This window comes from Oncorhynchus mykiss, chromosome 5 (assembly GCF_057628025.1).
Source record: "Oncorhynchus mykiss isolate SJ-2025 chromosome 5, ASM5762802v1, whole genome shotgun sequence".
In the NCBI taxonomy this organism is placed as follows: domain Eukaryota; kingdom Metazoa; phylum Chordata; class Actinopteri; order Salmoniformes; family Salmonidae; genus Oncorhynchus; species Oncorhynchus mykiss.
The window spans coordinates 62,099,675-62,114,778 of NC_143026.1; the positions used below are offsets into that span (position 1 = coordinate 62,099,675).

The following is a 15,104-nucleotide window of genomic DNA, read 5'->3' on the forward strand; positions in this document are numbered from 1 at the left end:
GGCCTCCAAACCACCACCCTGCCTACCGCATAGTCTGATGCATGGGCTGTAGCTTTCCTTTACTACAAATATAATTTAGTATATTTTTACCTGAAATGCAGACAAGTAGATTCAATGAGTCACGATGCTCATTCATTAGCAACAGTTATGCAATATCCTACACCACATTGCCAATGGAGAATCTGAAAATCAGCTTCTGGCATATGTGTACCATTGTGTGTGATTTAGAACCATGATTTGTAACTGACCCAATAATAGATACACTCGGATCGTTCAGTGAGACTTTGTAAAAGAACAACATACAATGTTATATTTTGAACCCGATTTAAGTTTATTCAACGGTCATAATATGTAGAATATCGTACATGTAAAGTCCACTTTGGCACCAATAGTTCAATAAATAAACATTTCTCTTTTTCGATGATGCTATCTAAATAAATAAACCATAACTTACACTCCAATAAATATACATGATCTATAATACAGATGCATTGCATCAACTTTACTGCAGTTGGTCAACGTAGTCCAACAATGCCAGAGCTGAAGGGTGTTTGTCATTTCCCAAACGTTTCCCTCCCATTTTGAGAGGGAGTTCAAGGGAGGTAACGAGAGGAAACTAAGGAAACCTGAGGGAATTTCAACCCATAGATATACTGTATTATAGTGCTGAATAGACTTAGTAATTCGTGATGGCAAATATAAGGGTTATGAAAATATATAATGACAAATACATATAGTATATATCATCAACATTAAGACAGCAATTTGTTTTTCTAGCTGCTCTTTTCTCTTAAATTGTCATCCATTTGAAAAGGCAAAAATAAATTACATAATTTTTGTCCTTCAAAAAAGACTTAAAGGGATAGTTCACCCAAATTACAAAATTAAACATTGGTTTCCTTAACCTGTAAGCAGTCTATGGACAAGGTATGACAGCAATCCATGCTTTGGTTTAGTTTCCCTGGCCCTGTTTCCAAATGCTAACGTTTTAGCATTTGTGCCACAAATCCCATTCAAGTCATGGGACCGATGTAAGCCGTTTTTGCGCATTATGTCCAAATAATTCGAAAGTATCTGAAATTGATTGTGAAGCTCAACAAAGCCACTTAGATGATTTGAACATGATACCTGGAAAATGTTAATATTTGTCACATGACTTGAATGGAATTTGTGCCATTTGCATTAGGAAACATTAGGAAACAAAGCATGGATTGCTGTGCTGTCATATGTACCTTGTCAACACACTGCTTACAGGTTTAAGGAAACCAGCGTGTCCTTTTGTAATTTGGCTGATCTATCCCTTTAATTATTTGATTGAGACGTCCTCAACAATGTGGACCATTGTAACATGCCAGAGATATACTAATTTCTCTACATGCAAGGAGCAGTCTACAGCTAATCTGGACAGCAAGTGTCTGTGTACTGATTATTCAGAAAGGGAGGAATACTTTGGTTTTTAAGCACATTTAGACTTGAGGCTATTATGGTCCTGGGCTGGAGAGGCCTGTTTTCTTAGCTTAACGCCAGCATGGGCCTTTAATTAACTTTCTGCTCTAACTATATGATTGGTTTTAACTTAAGAGGTATCTCCACTGGTTTCAGACTTAAACCTTACTGTACCTCTCACTATACTATAGATGCTCAGGTGAAATAGCTCATTGGGATGAAGTTACCATTTCGATGCAGCTCTCAGTCTAAAATGATTTGTTTACAGTTTTTGAGTATGAAAGATTGTTTCTGAACTCATGTCATTTTAGTTTTTTTTGTCTTGCTCTTGAACCTGTTCAATGTGTTTTACGATAAGGTTATTTATTCTAAGTATATTTGGCCACAATTAATCTAAGAGAAAGATTTCTATTTTGTTTTCAAAATGACTGTTGAACGAAACATGTATGGCTATCAAACCTGGTAACATCACATGTGTGGTTAATTCAAAAGGTCTCCAGTGTTCTCTAATCATGTAGTGTCTAAAAATAGCTGTTAGCGCTGCAGAGTGGCTTGCATTTCTCTATTTTGTGCTCAGTGCTTTTGGCCAAGTCAGTTAAAAAGGAGGTAAGTGGATTAGGGTAGTCTATTGTGGGATTTGGACAAATGGTATGGATTTGTGGAGGCTAATTCAGGGTAAGACTGAAGCACAATCCCTCTCGCAGTCACGTTTACGATGCAGCAGTCACCCAGTAAATGCACCACTCTGCCTAGATGATCAAACAAGACTGCATTACTCTACCATCTAGGTTGTATTTGATGAGTTTATAGTGATCTTGCTGCAGAAGGATAGGGATTTCTGATAGCATGTTGTTTTTCTGTTGGATTTCTGTTTTCCGGGAAAGGGCTTATACAGCCATAGCCATTCCATTTGATTTACAAGCTGCTGTCATTAAGATTAAATCACCCATACAGGCTCCATTTAGAATGCATGCAACACGCATATGGCTGTGGTTGTTTTTCTACCCTGCAACCTCTTATGCCAATACAAGTCATTAGTGTATTTACTACTAAAATATCTTATTTCAGTCTGTTTCTAGCGATGAATACAGAGGAAGCAGTAGGAGAACATTTTACGGTTCTTTTATACTGGGTGTTGTTTTCCATTATTGTTCGACATAAATGAGGTAGATTTTCATGGTTACTGATAAAGGCTGGAGATTTCATTATTTAGGTCATTACCGGTGATATGAAGGAATGACACACTATATATTGTGCGAAGCCATGTTTCTCCAGGCCCTCTCGTCTTTCCTAGTCTCCTGTACTGTTGTTGCTGCTCCATTGGACTTGCCTTAGTGATATCTCATGCCTTATTAATGGTGCAGATCAAGACGTTGTGGGGAAGCCTACTGTGGAAGCTTCATATTGCATTCGCTAGCTTATTCTAGTATTTTCCATGAACACACTCCTACAAACTCGTTTCTGAAATTTTTTTACAAGTGTGGTATCAGACCAGACTGGCAATAGAGCATGCACTAGTTATACCTCAGCTGGTGTTTTGTACACATGTAGGTAATGGAGCCATTGCTCCATAGTCCACAATCAAGCAGCAAATCATTGCAGTAACTGTTATTGCCACATGATGACACATAGGTCATATAATATATTACCCTCACAACCGACAGAGAAGTATCCCATGAAAGGCAAGGAAAGCAAAACAGACGTTTGCTGATGTCTTTTAAAAACAAACACAAAATTAACAGTCTTAAATAGTAGTAGTTTAAATGTCCGTATTCCCTGGCATTGTACTGTAGGGATCGATTCTTGTGTACTCCTGTTTTTGATTTTGTAGCAGTAGTTGTTGCGTTTCCCATGTTCGACACAGTATCTGGGAAATCAAAATGGCTATAGAGGCGTTATACACAGCCACAGGCCAGAGCAGAAAAGTTATGGAGCGTCTTGTATCTGTTATTGTTGTCCAGGAAGGAAATGTCATCGTACTCCTTGGGCCGGCAGCACGGGCTCTTCTCCCTCTTTGAGATGCCTTTCCTCGTCCATTTCTTCAGTATGACGTCGTAGTTGCGTCGGCTAGCTTTACAGTTCCCGCTGCAGTACCTGAAGAGCAGCGTTTCATCACTGTGGTAGCCCAGACCCAGCTCACTGACAGTCACTTCCACCTCCCGCAGGGAACATGGCTTTGATGCTTTCTTAGCCCGTTTAGTCCTTTTGCTCTGCCTGGCCTCCTGCCTGGCCTCCTGCCGTGCCTTCTTCTCCACCAGAGTCCCGATCATCTGCTTCAGCTCCCCCTCTGTGAAGCTCTGGAACATGTGCATGACTGCAGAGAAGAGAAGAAGAGATGGTGTTAGGCTAGAGGAAGATACAACCATTAGAAACGTCCAATCAATCTGTTGAATACACAGCATGGCCTGAGAATGTCTGTGAGACCCCAGCCTCAACCATTGTCAGTTTGGAAAATCGAGACTTAAAAGATCCATACGGTTGTTGGTACAGGTTTTCAAGTACTAGTAATGTGGCTTTGAAAATAGCTGCATCACCTGGACCTGTGAAATGTACTGGAATATGCAAGTAACTTCCAAAATAAAGGAAACACCAACAAAGTGTCTTAATAGGGCGTTGGGCCAACACGAGCCGCCAGAAGCACCAGAACAGCTTCAATGTGCCTTGGCATAGATTCTACAAGTGACTGGAACTCTATTGGAGGGATGCGTCACCATTCTTACACAATATATTCCATAATTTGGTGTTTTGTTGATGGTAATGGAAAACGCTGTCTCAGTCTCTGCTCCAGAATCTCCCATAAGTGTTCCATTGGGTTGAGGTCTGGTGACTGAGGCACACACACACACACCCTTTTAAACCCCTTATGCTCCTTTGAGACCCCTCTTTCAAGGTCACTGAGATCTCTTCTAGTCATGGTAGCCAAAATAATGAGCAACTGGGCACTTTTATACATGACCCTAAGCATGATGGGATGTTTAAATTGCTTAATTAACTCAGGACCCACACCTGTGTGGAAGCACCTGCTTTCAATACACAGCACTTTGTATCCCTCATTTACTCATGTTTCCTTTATTTTGTCAGTAACAGTACCTATGTAATGCTAGCTTTAGACTTCCCTCAGTTTGTAGAGAGGAATTGCAAACGACTGAAACATGTTCATCCTTTCCACTTGCACGGATCGTTGGCTTGGTGAACCACGTCTTCTTTTTTCTTCCAAAAACTGATAGTCCAAGGACTTTTTCAGAGTGGACATAGTATCTCTCATGCTGTACATGCACACATACATTGGGAGTGACATGAGCCTTTTCCAAAGTTAAACCGTTGTCAGTTGTGCAAATATTGAGCTCCAGTCCAGCTGCTAGCTATATACTTGACAGAGAAAGTCATATTTTCTGCACAGTCCATAGAAATGGAATATCCCCTTTCAGACCATGGCAATTTGGCTGGTACACCGGTGGTTGAGTCTTTGTTGAACTATATTTGCCAAGTTTACACATGTTAAATATAAGCACATTTAACACATTAGGAGTCAATGAAACTTGTTCCCCAGATGTGTAGGAGTGGAGTGAGATGTACGTTGCGCATTGAAACGTATCCAGTGCATTTGGACACCTGATCCAGAACCTCATGCCAGAGGGATTACCAAATACCAAAACATATGCATTTCAATTAAAAGGGGCGATCTGCAGTTCAAACAATAACAAAGTGTTCACCTGGCTCTGTTTTGGTAAAGAGCTGAGGGATGGGGCAGGAGAAATGTAACCACTCTCCAATTCATAGACAGAGATATGGATGCAAGGACTGACCATGAGATCAAGATGTTTTGCAGCTGTACAGTATTTCTTTACAATGACAATGTTTACAAACAATGGAGAAAAATAGGCTTATATTTGGGGTTCAACAGTTTTTATTTAACCAGGTAAGTTGACTGAGAACACATTGTCATTTACAGCAACAACCTGCGGAATAGTTACAGGGGAGATTAATGTGCCATTTGGAAGCTGGGGACGATTAGGTGGCCATGATAGTATGAGACACAGATTGGGTATTTAGCCAGGACCCCAGAGTTAACACCCCTACTCTTACAATAAGTGCCACAGGATCTTCAGAGACCACAGAGAGTCAGGACACCTGTTTAACATCCCATCTGAAAGACAACACCCTACACAGGGCAATGTCCCCAATCACTGCCCTAGGACATTTTATTTTAGACCTGAGGAAAGGGTGCCTCCTACCGGCCCTTCAACTCCACTTCCAGCAGCGTCTGATCTCCCATCCAGGGGTGACACTGCTTAGCTTCAGAAGCACGCCAGTAGTGGGATGCAGGGTGGTATGCTGCTGGTATATATGCAGTGGGATGCAGGGTGGTATGCTGCTGGCTAGTTGAACTAAGGTCTTGAGGCATTTCCAAGTTATATTCTTTAAGAATCCATGGGCATATATACCATTCATTTAAAAGTCCAAAAATGTATTTAGTAATCACAGATTACCCCTTTAAAGATACTTTCAGGTATTTCCTTCACAAGAGGTTTAGATATCATGGAAAACAATGCTTTTCTGTCTGACGATTCTGTTCTACTTTGCCCCTTAGGGTCACCGTACTGTTCTCCAGTTAGATAGAGCTGTAATTAACTGTTCATTCTATCCTCTCCAGGACACAACATTTACTTAAAAGGCTCAGGGTCTTTTGCAGCACCAGGGGGCATGTTAAATCCTAAACCCTATAAACTCAGACACTTGAAAGACATGGACAGTAATAGCCCTGTATTAGCCTGGCTCACTGACTGACACTCTGTAATCAATGGTGCTCTTGAAGCACTAACACTTCGCTGTTCTCTGCATTCACAAAGTAAAGGGTTGGAAATTCGGTCATTTATTTCGTGTGAAGATCTCCCCATGCCCTGGCAGTAGCATCACAGATTAGGTGATTAGGCTAGCTGATTTTACACTTGACCTGGCCTTGAAAATCTCTACTGGATAATCTGAATAATGGTCTGAGAGTCACACTCTGAGTCCAGGCCAGAAAAAGGACACTGGATAGAAAGTTTCGGTCTGGTTAAAAGGACTTTTAGAGAAATTCCCAATCAGTTACGCTCAGTTTCGCAGCCAACTTTCTATTAGTTTGAAAATAGAATGACGTCAGCGGATGAGTGATAACGAGAAGCCAAAGTAATGTACAGCCCAAAGCCAAAAGGACAGTGTGTACATTTTGTCTTTACACCAGGCTCTTCAACCACATGGCCAGGGATGTTAGCTCTCTAGCCTCCACTAACTCACTTAGTGGGACTATCTGAAACTCTTCTTATCTCCATCCCAACGGACATACCCCGGGACCATCACTGACATTTTACGTCGCTGAATCTTTTATGTCACATTTTCTCATGAATACTGCATCCCCTCTAAAACCATATCAGGACGTTACAGGTGTTTTATCACCCTCAAAGTGCAAATGCTTCTGGGATTTTGAGATGACGCTCCAGACCTTAATGGAGTTATCTGCTCTCTGGACATCACATTTGATTTGATTACCCTGTCTGTCTGTAAGCTGCGGTTGGCAGCTATGCTGTCATGCTCTGTCAGTAGATGTACCGTGGCTTTGTTTGTAAAGGGACACTAATGGTGACCCTCAGATTGGCTGAGAATTATCCAATTTACTGTTGACACCAACACATGGGTGACAAAGCATATATTCTCTTGACTGGTCTCCACCCCAACATTTTCTTCACAGACCAATGACATCAGAGCTTTAGCAAGGGTCAATGAGAATATCCAAACCAATCAGAACATCTGGACCAAAGAAGTTGGTGACTGAAAATAACCATTTTGCTTACATTCTGTCAAAATGTTGCCAACGCCTTCCACCGACCGCGCTTTGCGATGACGGCCGCCGATCAGGGAGGAGTTGGAGGACAAGGACGTCCGCGACGAAGACGTGTACCAGGAGGGGATGTGATGCGGTGGCGTGGGAACCATGATTCGAGTGAGGAAGAGGGACAGTGCTGCTCCACAGAGAGTCAAGGCGATGGCGGCGCACTTCCATAACTTCATCGTAGAATAAGTAGGAGCATTGACACTCTGAAAGACAAGGAACCACAAGGAAAGAGTTAGTTAAGAGGAATGTTTTCAATGCAACACCGGACATCATAAAATGATGTTCGGTGTTGAACTTCATGCAACTGATGACATATTACAGTATGTTTCACAGTCCCACTACCATAAACAGTGGAACGAGCCTCTCATTATTAGTGGTCTTCATTTCAACAGATCTTATTCTCAAGATGTCATCTGAAGTATTTTTGCCTTCAACAAAATGTGTTGTCCCTCTGCCGAGCCCATTCTGCAGTGGCTCTTTTACAGGTGTGGATTGTTAAGTGTGGTTTTCTAAGTGTGGTTTTGCCCAGATAAAAATAGGTATTTCAATCCCGGCAACCCATGCAAGATGTCCCCGATCACCTTTATTTTTTGTTTGTACCTTTCAGTTAATCAAAAGTGAACAGGGAATTGCAGTCAGCATACAGCTCTGAGGGAGGTTACACAAGCTGACCAATGGGATACTATTGTGAGTCTATTGTGAGCATGGATGGGATACCATATTGTGAGCATGGATGGGATACTATATTGTGAGCAAGGGATGGGATACTATATTGTGAGCAAGGGATGGGATACTATATTGTGAGCATGGATCGGATACTCCTTTGGCATCATGTCAAGTCCCAGATGAAAAGTCTATTACCATAGTAGCCTCCAGAAATCTCTCATTCCACAGCAAGATTTATCTTGTTCCGGTTGTCGTCTCCATTTCGCAGGACAGAGACATGTCGGGTATGTCTGTGTTTGAATGTACAGTCGTTGTCATGTAAGCCAGCCTTGCATTAGTTTACAATAGATCTTCTCGCCATCACAAGAAACACGTAAATATGTAACCTTGAAACCCCGGCCAAAGAAGAAAATTGCACAATTGTTCCTTGAAAGATCTGAGCGATAATGAATTTCCACAATCTTCTAGTTGGCTTTGCTTGAGGGCTTGGCCGCATAGAAATGGTTTAAACTGAACTATGCAGCAAGAGATTCTGTTTTCATTATTTATCTCTCAAGAGTGTTTTATTGGCTTCACAGTTTGATTTAGGCTCCCATTGTTGTGGTATCTCTCAACGATGCCTCTGTGTGTAAGCAATTCTTGTCTCACAACCATAAATTATGTTCTACGGTAACTATCCTGAAAGCTCTTTTAAGTGTTTGGTGTTGTGTTGCATGCTTCCATACTGTGATTGGTCTGCGTTGAATTATAACCCCTTTCGGCTTTAGAACATTCGCCATAATATTTTTTTGCACAACTACAGAAAGCATTTGCAAACCCTTCGACCCTACTGTTCACAGTAGGAGGGTTTTCGAGTTCTTTCTGTTGTTGTGCAAAAAAATATTATGGCTAATGTTCTAGAAGCTTACTGCTAATCCATACCATCACATGTCAATCTCAGCAGTCATTTTCATAACTGGAATCTTTACACTAATTGTCAGTGTAGACAAAAGGAGTGATAAGCCCTGGTTCCTAAATAGGTTAAAATCCTCTTCCAGTGTACCCACAAGGTCAAATTATTTTTCTAGGGGAGTTAGGGTTAAGGTTAGAATTAGTATTAGGGTTAGAATTAGGTTTAGGTTGAGGAGCTAGAGTTAATTTTAGGGTTAAGGTTAGGAGCTAGGGTTAGGTTTAGGGTTAGGGTTAGGTTCTTGGGTTAGGGTTAGGGTAGGGGTTAGGGAAAATAGGATTTTGAATGGGACTGAATTGTGTGTCCCTACAAGGTGTGTGTGTGTGTGTTGTTTGTGGGCTCGAGCGTCTGTGTGTGTAAATGTTCTTTCATGCAAATACATGTGAGACATGGCGGGGTGCAAAACATTTCTCCAGATCAGGAAATGGTGAACTGACAGTGGCTGAGGACATATCCAGACCAGCTCTGTCAAAGTGTTTTGCAAGACTGGGGGTGAGTGCTTTGGCCTCTGTAGGGGCTTCGTCAGGGTCTGTCTTTCTGGTCTTCTCTGTAGTGTGGCACGCTAGGAGTGAAAACGTGCTTGGAGAAATGAAAAGAATGCAGGCCTCCTGTCAATACGCACTGATTATTTGCCTTTTAGTCAGAGAGACTACCCACTGGGACCAGCGAATGTCTTTGAAACGTCACTAATGGTTTACTGCCTTGTCAACAGAAGCCTCCTGTTGTGGAGTGTTTTTGTTGTTTGAGTCAGGTACTACCAGTCCCATAAATGTGCCCCATTGTCTCCTCAGGACTAAAGGCCGTAGCATACTATGTGCGTTATTCTTTCGTTTTGGTTCGTGCGCACACCAGAAAATGTATGCGAGCACAGTCATTTGCTTATGCCTAGCCGAGTTCTACTAGGAGCAAACAGAATCTAGTCTGCAGTCGCCTTTGCAAAGCACGCGATAAAGGATTACTCACTATATGTACGACACTGTATTGCCAGTTTGGTACTCACAGAAAAACAACACAAACACAAAAGGCATTCAAACAACACAAACGGTTCCTATTCATTTTCATCACACTACCACACTACTACATTGTAGGCCCTTACTATGCTAATTCGAAATACGGCCTTAATGGCCTTAACGACTCTGTATTACCTTCCTGAATACTATACCCATTTGAGCGGAAGGCATGTCAATTTCCAGCAGAAACATGCTTTGAGATTTAACACCAAATTAATTGCAAATGAATTGCGTGGCATTCATTTCTTATTACATGAAATTGTAGCTACAGATTCCTTTTTGAGTTGCTCATTTGCTTGTGTGTCTCTGTACAGCACTGAGACACAGTAAAAGGTGTGGTAAAGCTAAATGTTTCCTCTGATATGTCTGTACAACAGAAGCATTACCTCCATATTGTGGTTGACTTACAGGCCTCAATGGGAGAAAGGGTCTTAATCCAGACCAGTAGTGGTGCGTGGGTAATATCAGTGGGAAAGCCAAGCCAGAAAAAAATATATTTTACCACCTATGTGATAATTGTGTTGCTTTCTCTATAACCTGCTTGTTCTTATGCCTTGCCTTAGGCCTAAGGCTAAAACAATAAGAAGACACAGTGGCAGAATAAATTCAACCACACCTTTGTTTCATCACAAAACCGGAGGACAACATCTCTCTGATGAAGTCCACAGAGTATTTTGCATATAACAAACAGCATGGTCAAGGAAGTTCATGTTTCCGACATTTTCGGACTACTATACAAAACAACAATTTAGTCCAATCAATGTAAGCTAAGTATGATGTGGCTGTCCATGGTTCTGATTTCTCTCTTTCTGTGTGTGTGTGTGTAAGTAGAAAGAACATGTTGACTTACCCTACTTGTAAAGAAACGCCAATGCCATCCTCCTCTTTCATGTTGACGAACCGGTCTATGTCATACAGTACACACTTTTATGTTTTGTTGTCCTAGACTACCTGGCTAAAATGCTTGCCCGCTAGCCTGACTTCCTTTCATGTGCAATGCTAACTAGCCTTTTTAGCCTTCTTCAACATTAGCCTTCTACAACTAGCTACATATTGAACTTCCATCCTCTCAGGCCAGGGGCACAATGTCTGAATTTATGGTTGGATCCAGAATCGCCCTTGTAAGCATTGGCCAGTATGGAAAATTAAGTAAAACTACAAGTCAAAATCCCTATCTCCATCCATAGCTAATTTAGAAAAGAGACAATTTAGCTAGCTAGCTATCCACCAGAAAACAATGAGATGCAACAATCAAGTTGTTTCTGTCAATGACGTATTGCACTTCATGGGATGTGATTGGAGTGAAGCCAATGACAAACTTTTTTTCTTCACCAGTACCTTTCACAGTTGAGCTCACCCATTGTAGCGCAACGCTGATAGGCTATTATGTTATACTTTTTTTTATCAAGGGAGGCCAAATGCTCACTGGCTTCCCTTGCATTCAATGCTACCGGCGGGAACAATATCATAAGCTTTTTGACCAGACAGCATCACATCGATTGCCTACACATACAGAGACAGGGGGGTGCTCGTTCACTCGCTTGGATGCTATCTCCGGTGAGATACATTCAACCTCTTGTGAATTGAAGGAGAATGAAACACAGAGAGACTAAATCATTTTTTCTCTTTTCTTGGTAATTTTTTGGGGGTAACCTGGCTTCTCTTGGCATCCACGAATAAACACCAGTGATCCAGACACTAAATCACATCAGCTTTTGTGCAGTTTAAGTGGTGTACAGATGTATGATCTTAATTTGATCACCCTTTTGCAGGAGAACTTACCTGCAATGCAGGAAATGTAAAACTTGTAGTGTATTTGATGTTTAAAAAGGCTTCTGAAGTTTATAATTTCCACAATTTCAGACTTGATTTTCCCTTAAAAATATGTCAACCCCTAAAAAAATGTCCTGTTAATTATAATCCATATAATAATTCACATTTCTTGTTGCTGCATTCCGCTGCTGGCTTGCATCTGAAGCTAAGCAGGGTTGTTCCTGGTTGGTCTCTGGATGGGAGACCAGATGTTGCTGGAAGTGGTATTGGAAGAAGTCTGTAGGAGGTGCTCTTTCCTCCGGTCTAAAACAAATATCCCAATGCCCCAGGGCAGGGATTGGGGACATTGTCCTGTGTAGGGTGCTGTCGTTTGGATGGGACTTTAAATAGGGTTCCTGACTCTCTATGGTCACTAAAGATCCCATGGCACTTATTGTAAGAGTAGGGGTGTTAACCCCGGTGTCCTGGCTAAATTCCCAATCTGGCCCTCATCATTTCCACCTAATCATCCCCAGCTTCTAATTGGCTCATCCATCTCACTGTAACTATTCCCCAGGTCATTTATGTAAATTACCTGATAAAATAAAAAATATTACTTTCCTGCTGTAGCAAACTGGCTCCCCATTGTGCTTTGCAAAGTGTGATGTCATCTTGGCCCTCAGAGTCTATTTTTTTTCTAATGTCTTTCTTGACCTCCAATGCTCTATCAGATCCAGCATGGGGCTTCTTTTGTGTCTTCTCTGTTCTGTCTCTGTCTCCTGACTCCACAGGACTATGTTTTAATCCTTCATTCGCTCTTCAATGGAGATTAGCCAGAGTAGAGAATTTCCTCAGGTAATATTCTCAGACTTTTGCATTCATTACAGAGGAGTGTGCCAGCCTCTGTGAAAGATTACTTTTTAAAGGTTGGATGTCTTTGTCATGTAAATAACTTCTTATATCTGCAAATTGTGCATACACTTCAGCTGTGTGTGTATGTGTGTGTGTGTGTGTGTGGGGGGGTGTGTTTATACAGTATGTGTGCATGGATTTTTGTTTAGCTTCAGTCTCTTACCATGCATTTTTCATCAACAAGCCTAAACGAAAATGCATTCTTTTCTCATGATGCCCATTTGTATATCTTTTGGAAAACAACTAGGATCATAATTCATAGACCACTTATCCAAGAACAGTATACCCTCTCCCTTCATAAGAAGACAATTCAATTCACACAGGACATTTTGGGAAAGAAGCTGTAAATTGAAATGTTAGGTTTTATACATATCTATTCCAAACTCAAAGGAAATTAAATCAATTCACTTTATGAGTATTTATAGAATAACTCTAAACAAACTCAAATAAACCAAATTCTTCTTATTCCTATTGTCAAGTAGGTCCTTCACTTTTGGTAAAGATCCACAATGTAGTTCCAAGGCCACTCTTCCTCTGTAGGCGTTCTCAGGCCTCAACAACAATAGAGAGACGAATTCAGCCCATCTGTCTGTCTTGTTTTGTGTTTACGTTCTGTAATCACTTGAGTAAAAATACATGGAGACGTGATAAAGTGGGGTCTTTCAGTAACCAATAAACAAGTGCAAGAGGGAAGTAAATCACTAATGGGAGTTGTCCATAGTTGTCCATACATGCAACCTTACATCATCCACTCAACTCTACAATGATCTCTCACAACAACAAAAAACTATTCAGAATTTATATTCTACCTTATATTTTAAATTCTAGGACATTGATGAGCACGTGCCATGCTCTTGGTAGAGATAAAAACACAATCTGCTGTTTAGCACTTTACAAATCGGGATTAATTCTGTTGAGTTGGATCACTGTGAATGTGAACGCTGTTTGGGTTTACTACTAGACTCTATGCCATGGACCAATTGCAGTATTATAAGAAAATGTATAAAAAGTAGGAACATTCCAAGTGCTACAAGAGAATCAAATGTACATCCAGAGTGAGGTCCACAAGCTTTGGTCATTTAAGGGTTAAGTGTTTGGAGGAGGGGGAGGCATGTGCTATATAAAGGGCCCTCAGGTGCAGTCCATTACTTGACACACACTGTTCAGGTTTTACAGCAATGTCAATGGCTGCAAGCCTCTACAGAAGCACAATCACTTAGCTCAAAGGTACCTCCGTAACCAACCGTCCTGAGAAAGGCACCAAAACACAAGCCAAAAAGACTCAAACTCGACCCACTACACCGAGAACATCACAGCAGGAGCAAAGAAAAGTGATACAGTACCTACATTTTCTCTTCCCAAGCAGAGGAGAAGGCTTGGGCTGAATTCCTAATGGTCTACGTTATTGTACGGTCAGATGTCTTCAAGGCCAAACGGCAGGGCAGCAGCCAGGGAGGACTATAGAGAGCAGCATGGCTCCTAAGATCAGGCGTGGATTAGCGCTGCTAATGCCTCCCAGTTTATCTCCATCACGTGGGCCGCGATTTACCCAGCCTGGCTGAAGGGAGTCACCGCCTGGAGGTGTGGGGATGGCCGTGAGGGGTAATCTGTTTACCACCACCATGAGCCTCATCTGCAGGATTCAGAGAGCACTCCACTACACATGCTGAAGGAGTCTGTAACTATAGTATGGTCCTCCATTGGGATGGTCAGATTCAGGATGACACACACACACACACACACAACAACAATCTCGAAAACCCCACATCCTCGCTCTGACACGGGTAAGGATAACTGGTTTCCATTATGTAAGATACTATTAATGCAATTCAGTCACCGCATTATATCTACACATTGGTGCTTCTGCCAGAGAACAGAGAGGGTTAAAGGTACTTTGTTAGTATTAAAGGGGGCAGATCCTGACTGCTTTGAGGCATGTCGAAAGAGGACTAGATGGAGGGCACTGACCACAGTTCCCATTATGTGTGGTGCAGATCAGGGGAAATACCAGTAGGCTCCCCAGGGTGGTGTCCCTCATCCCAGAGGTCAACTGGGGTTATGTGAAGGACACCAGCTAAATAAAGGAACCTCTGGTTGGTTTAGTTCACAATGTGGAGGCTCCTCAGAGGAGGAAGGGTAGGACCAGAATTTCAGAAAAGTAAATAAAACGATACTAAATATATTCACAGGTCACCAAATAACTGATTAAAACACAATGTTTTGCAATGAAGGTCAACAGAAGCCTACCCCTAAGGGTAGCACCATTGTGTAGCCGGATGACAGAAATTTGCCATCCTCCTCTGGGTACATTGACTTCAATGCAAAACCTAGGAGGCTCATGGTTCTCACCCCCTTCTATAGATTTACACAGTAATTATGACGACTTCTGGAGGACGTCCTCCAACCTATCAGAGCTCTTGAAGTATGAACTGACATGTTGTCCATCCAATCAAAGGATCAGATAATTAATATAGTACTGAAAGCATATGCAACAGCA

The 15,104-nt window shown here is 41.6% G+C and overlaps 1 protein-coding gene across 1 annotated transcript; it reads right to left on the minus strand.

Annotated features, from left to right (window-relative positions):
- Positions 1-312: 312 nt before the first annotated feature.
- nrtn (neurturin) lies at positions 313-7,606 on the minus strand. Its single transcript, XM_021603676.3, has 2 exons — positions 7,278-7,606; positions 313-3,760 (listed from the first exon to the last, which is right to left on the minus strand). The coding sequence occupies exons 1-2, from the start codon at positions 7,492-7,494 to the stop codon at positions 3,342-3,344; spliced, it is 636 nt and encodes a 211-aa protein (XP_021459351.1). The 5' UTR covers positions 7,495-7,606; the 3' UTR covers positions 313-3,341.
- Positions 7,607-15,104: the final 7,498 nt, after the last annotated feature.

Excerpts from the sequence above, each read along its gene's own strand:
- nrtn (XM_021603676.3), bottom strand. The coding sequence starts at position 7,494 with ATGAAGTTATGGAAGTGCGCCGCCATCGCCTTGACTCTCTGTGGAGCA. Across the intron at positions 3,761-7,277 it reads TGGCAACATTTTGACAGAAT|TCATGCACATGTTCCAGAGC; the intron begins GTAAGCAAAATG and ends TCTTCTCTGCAG.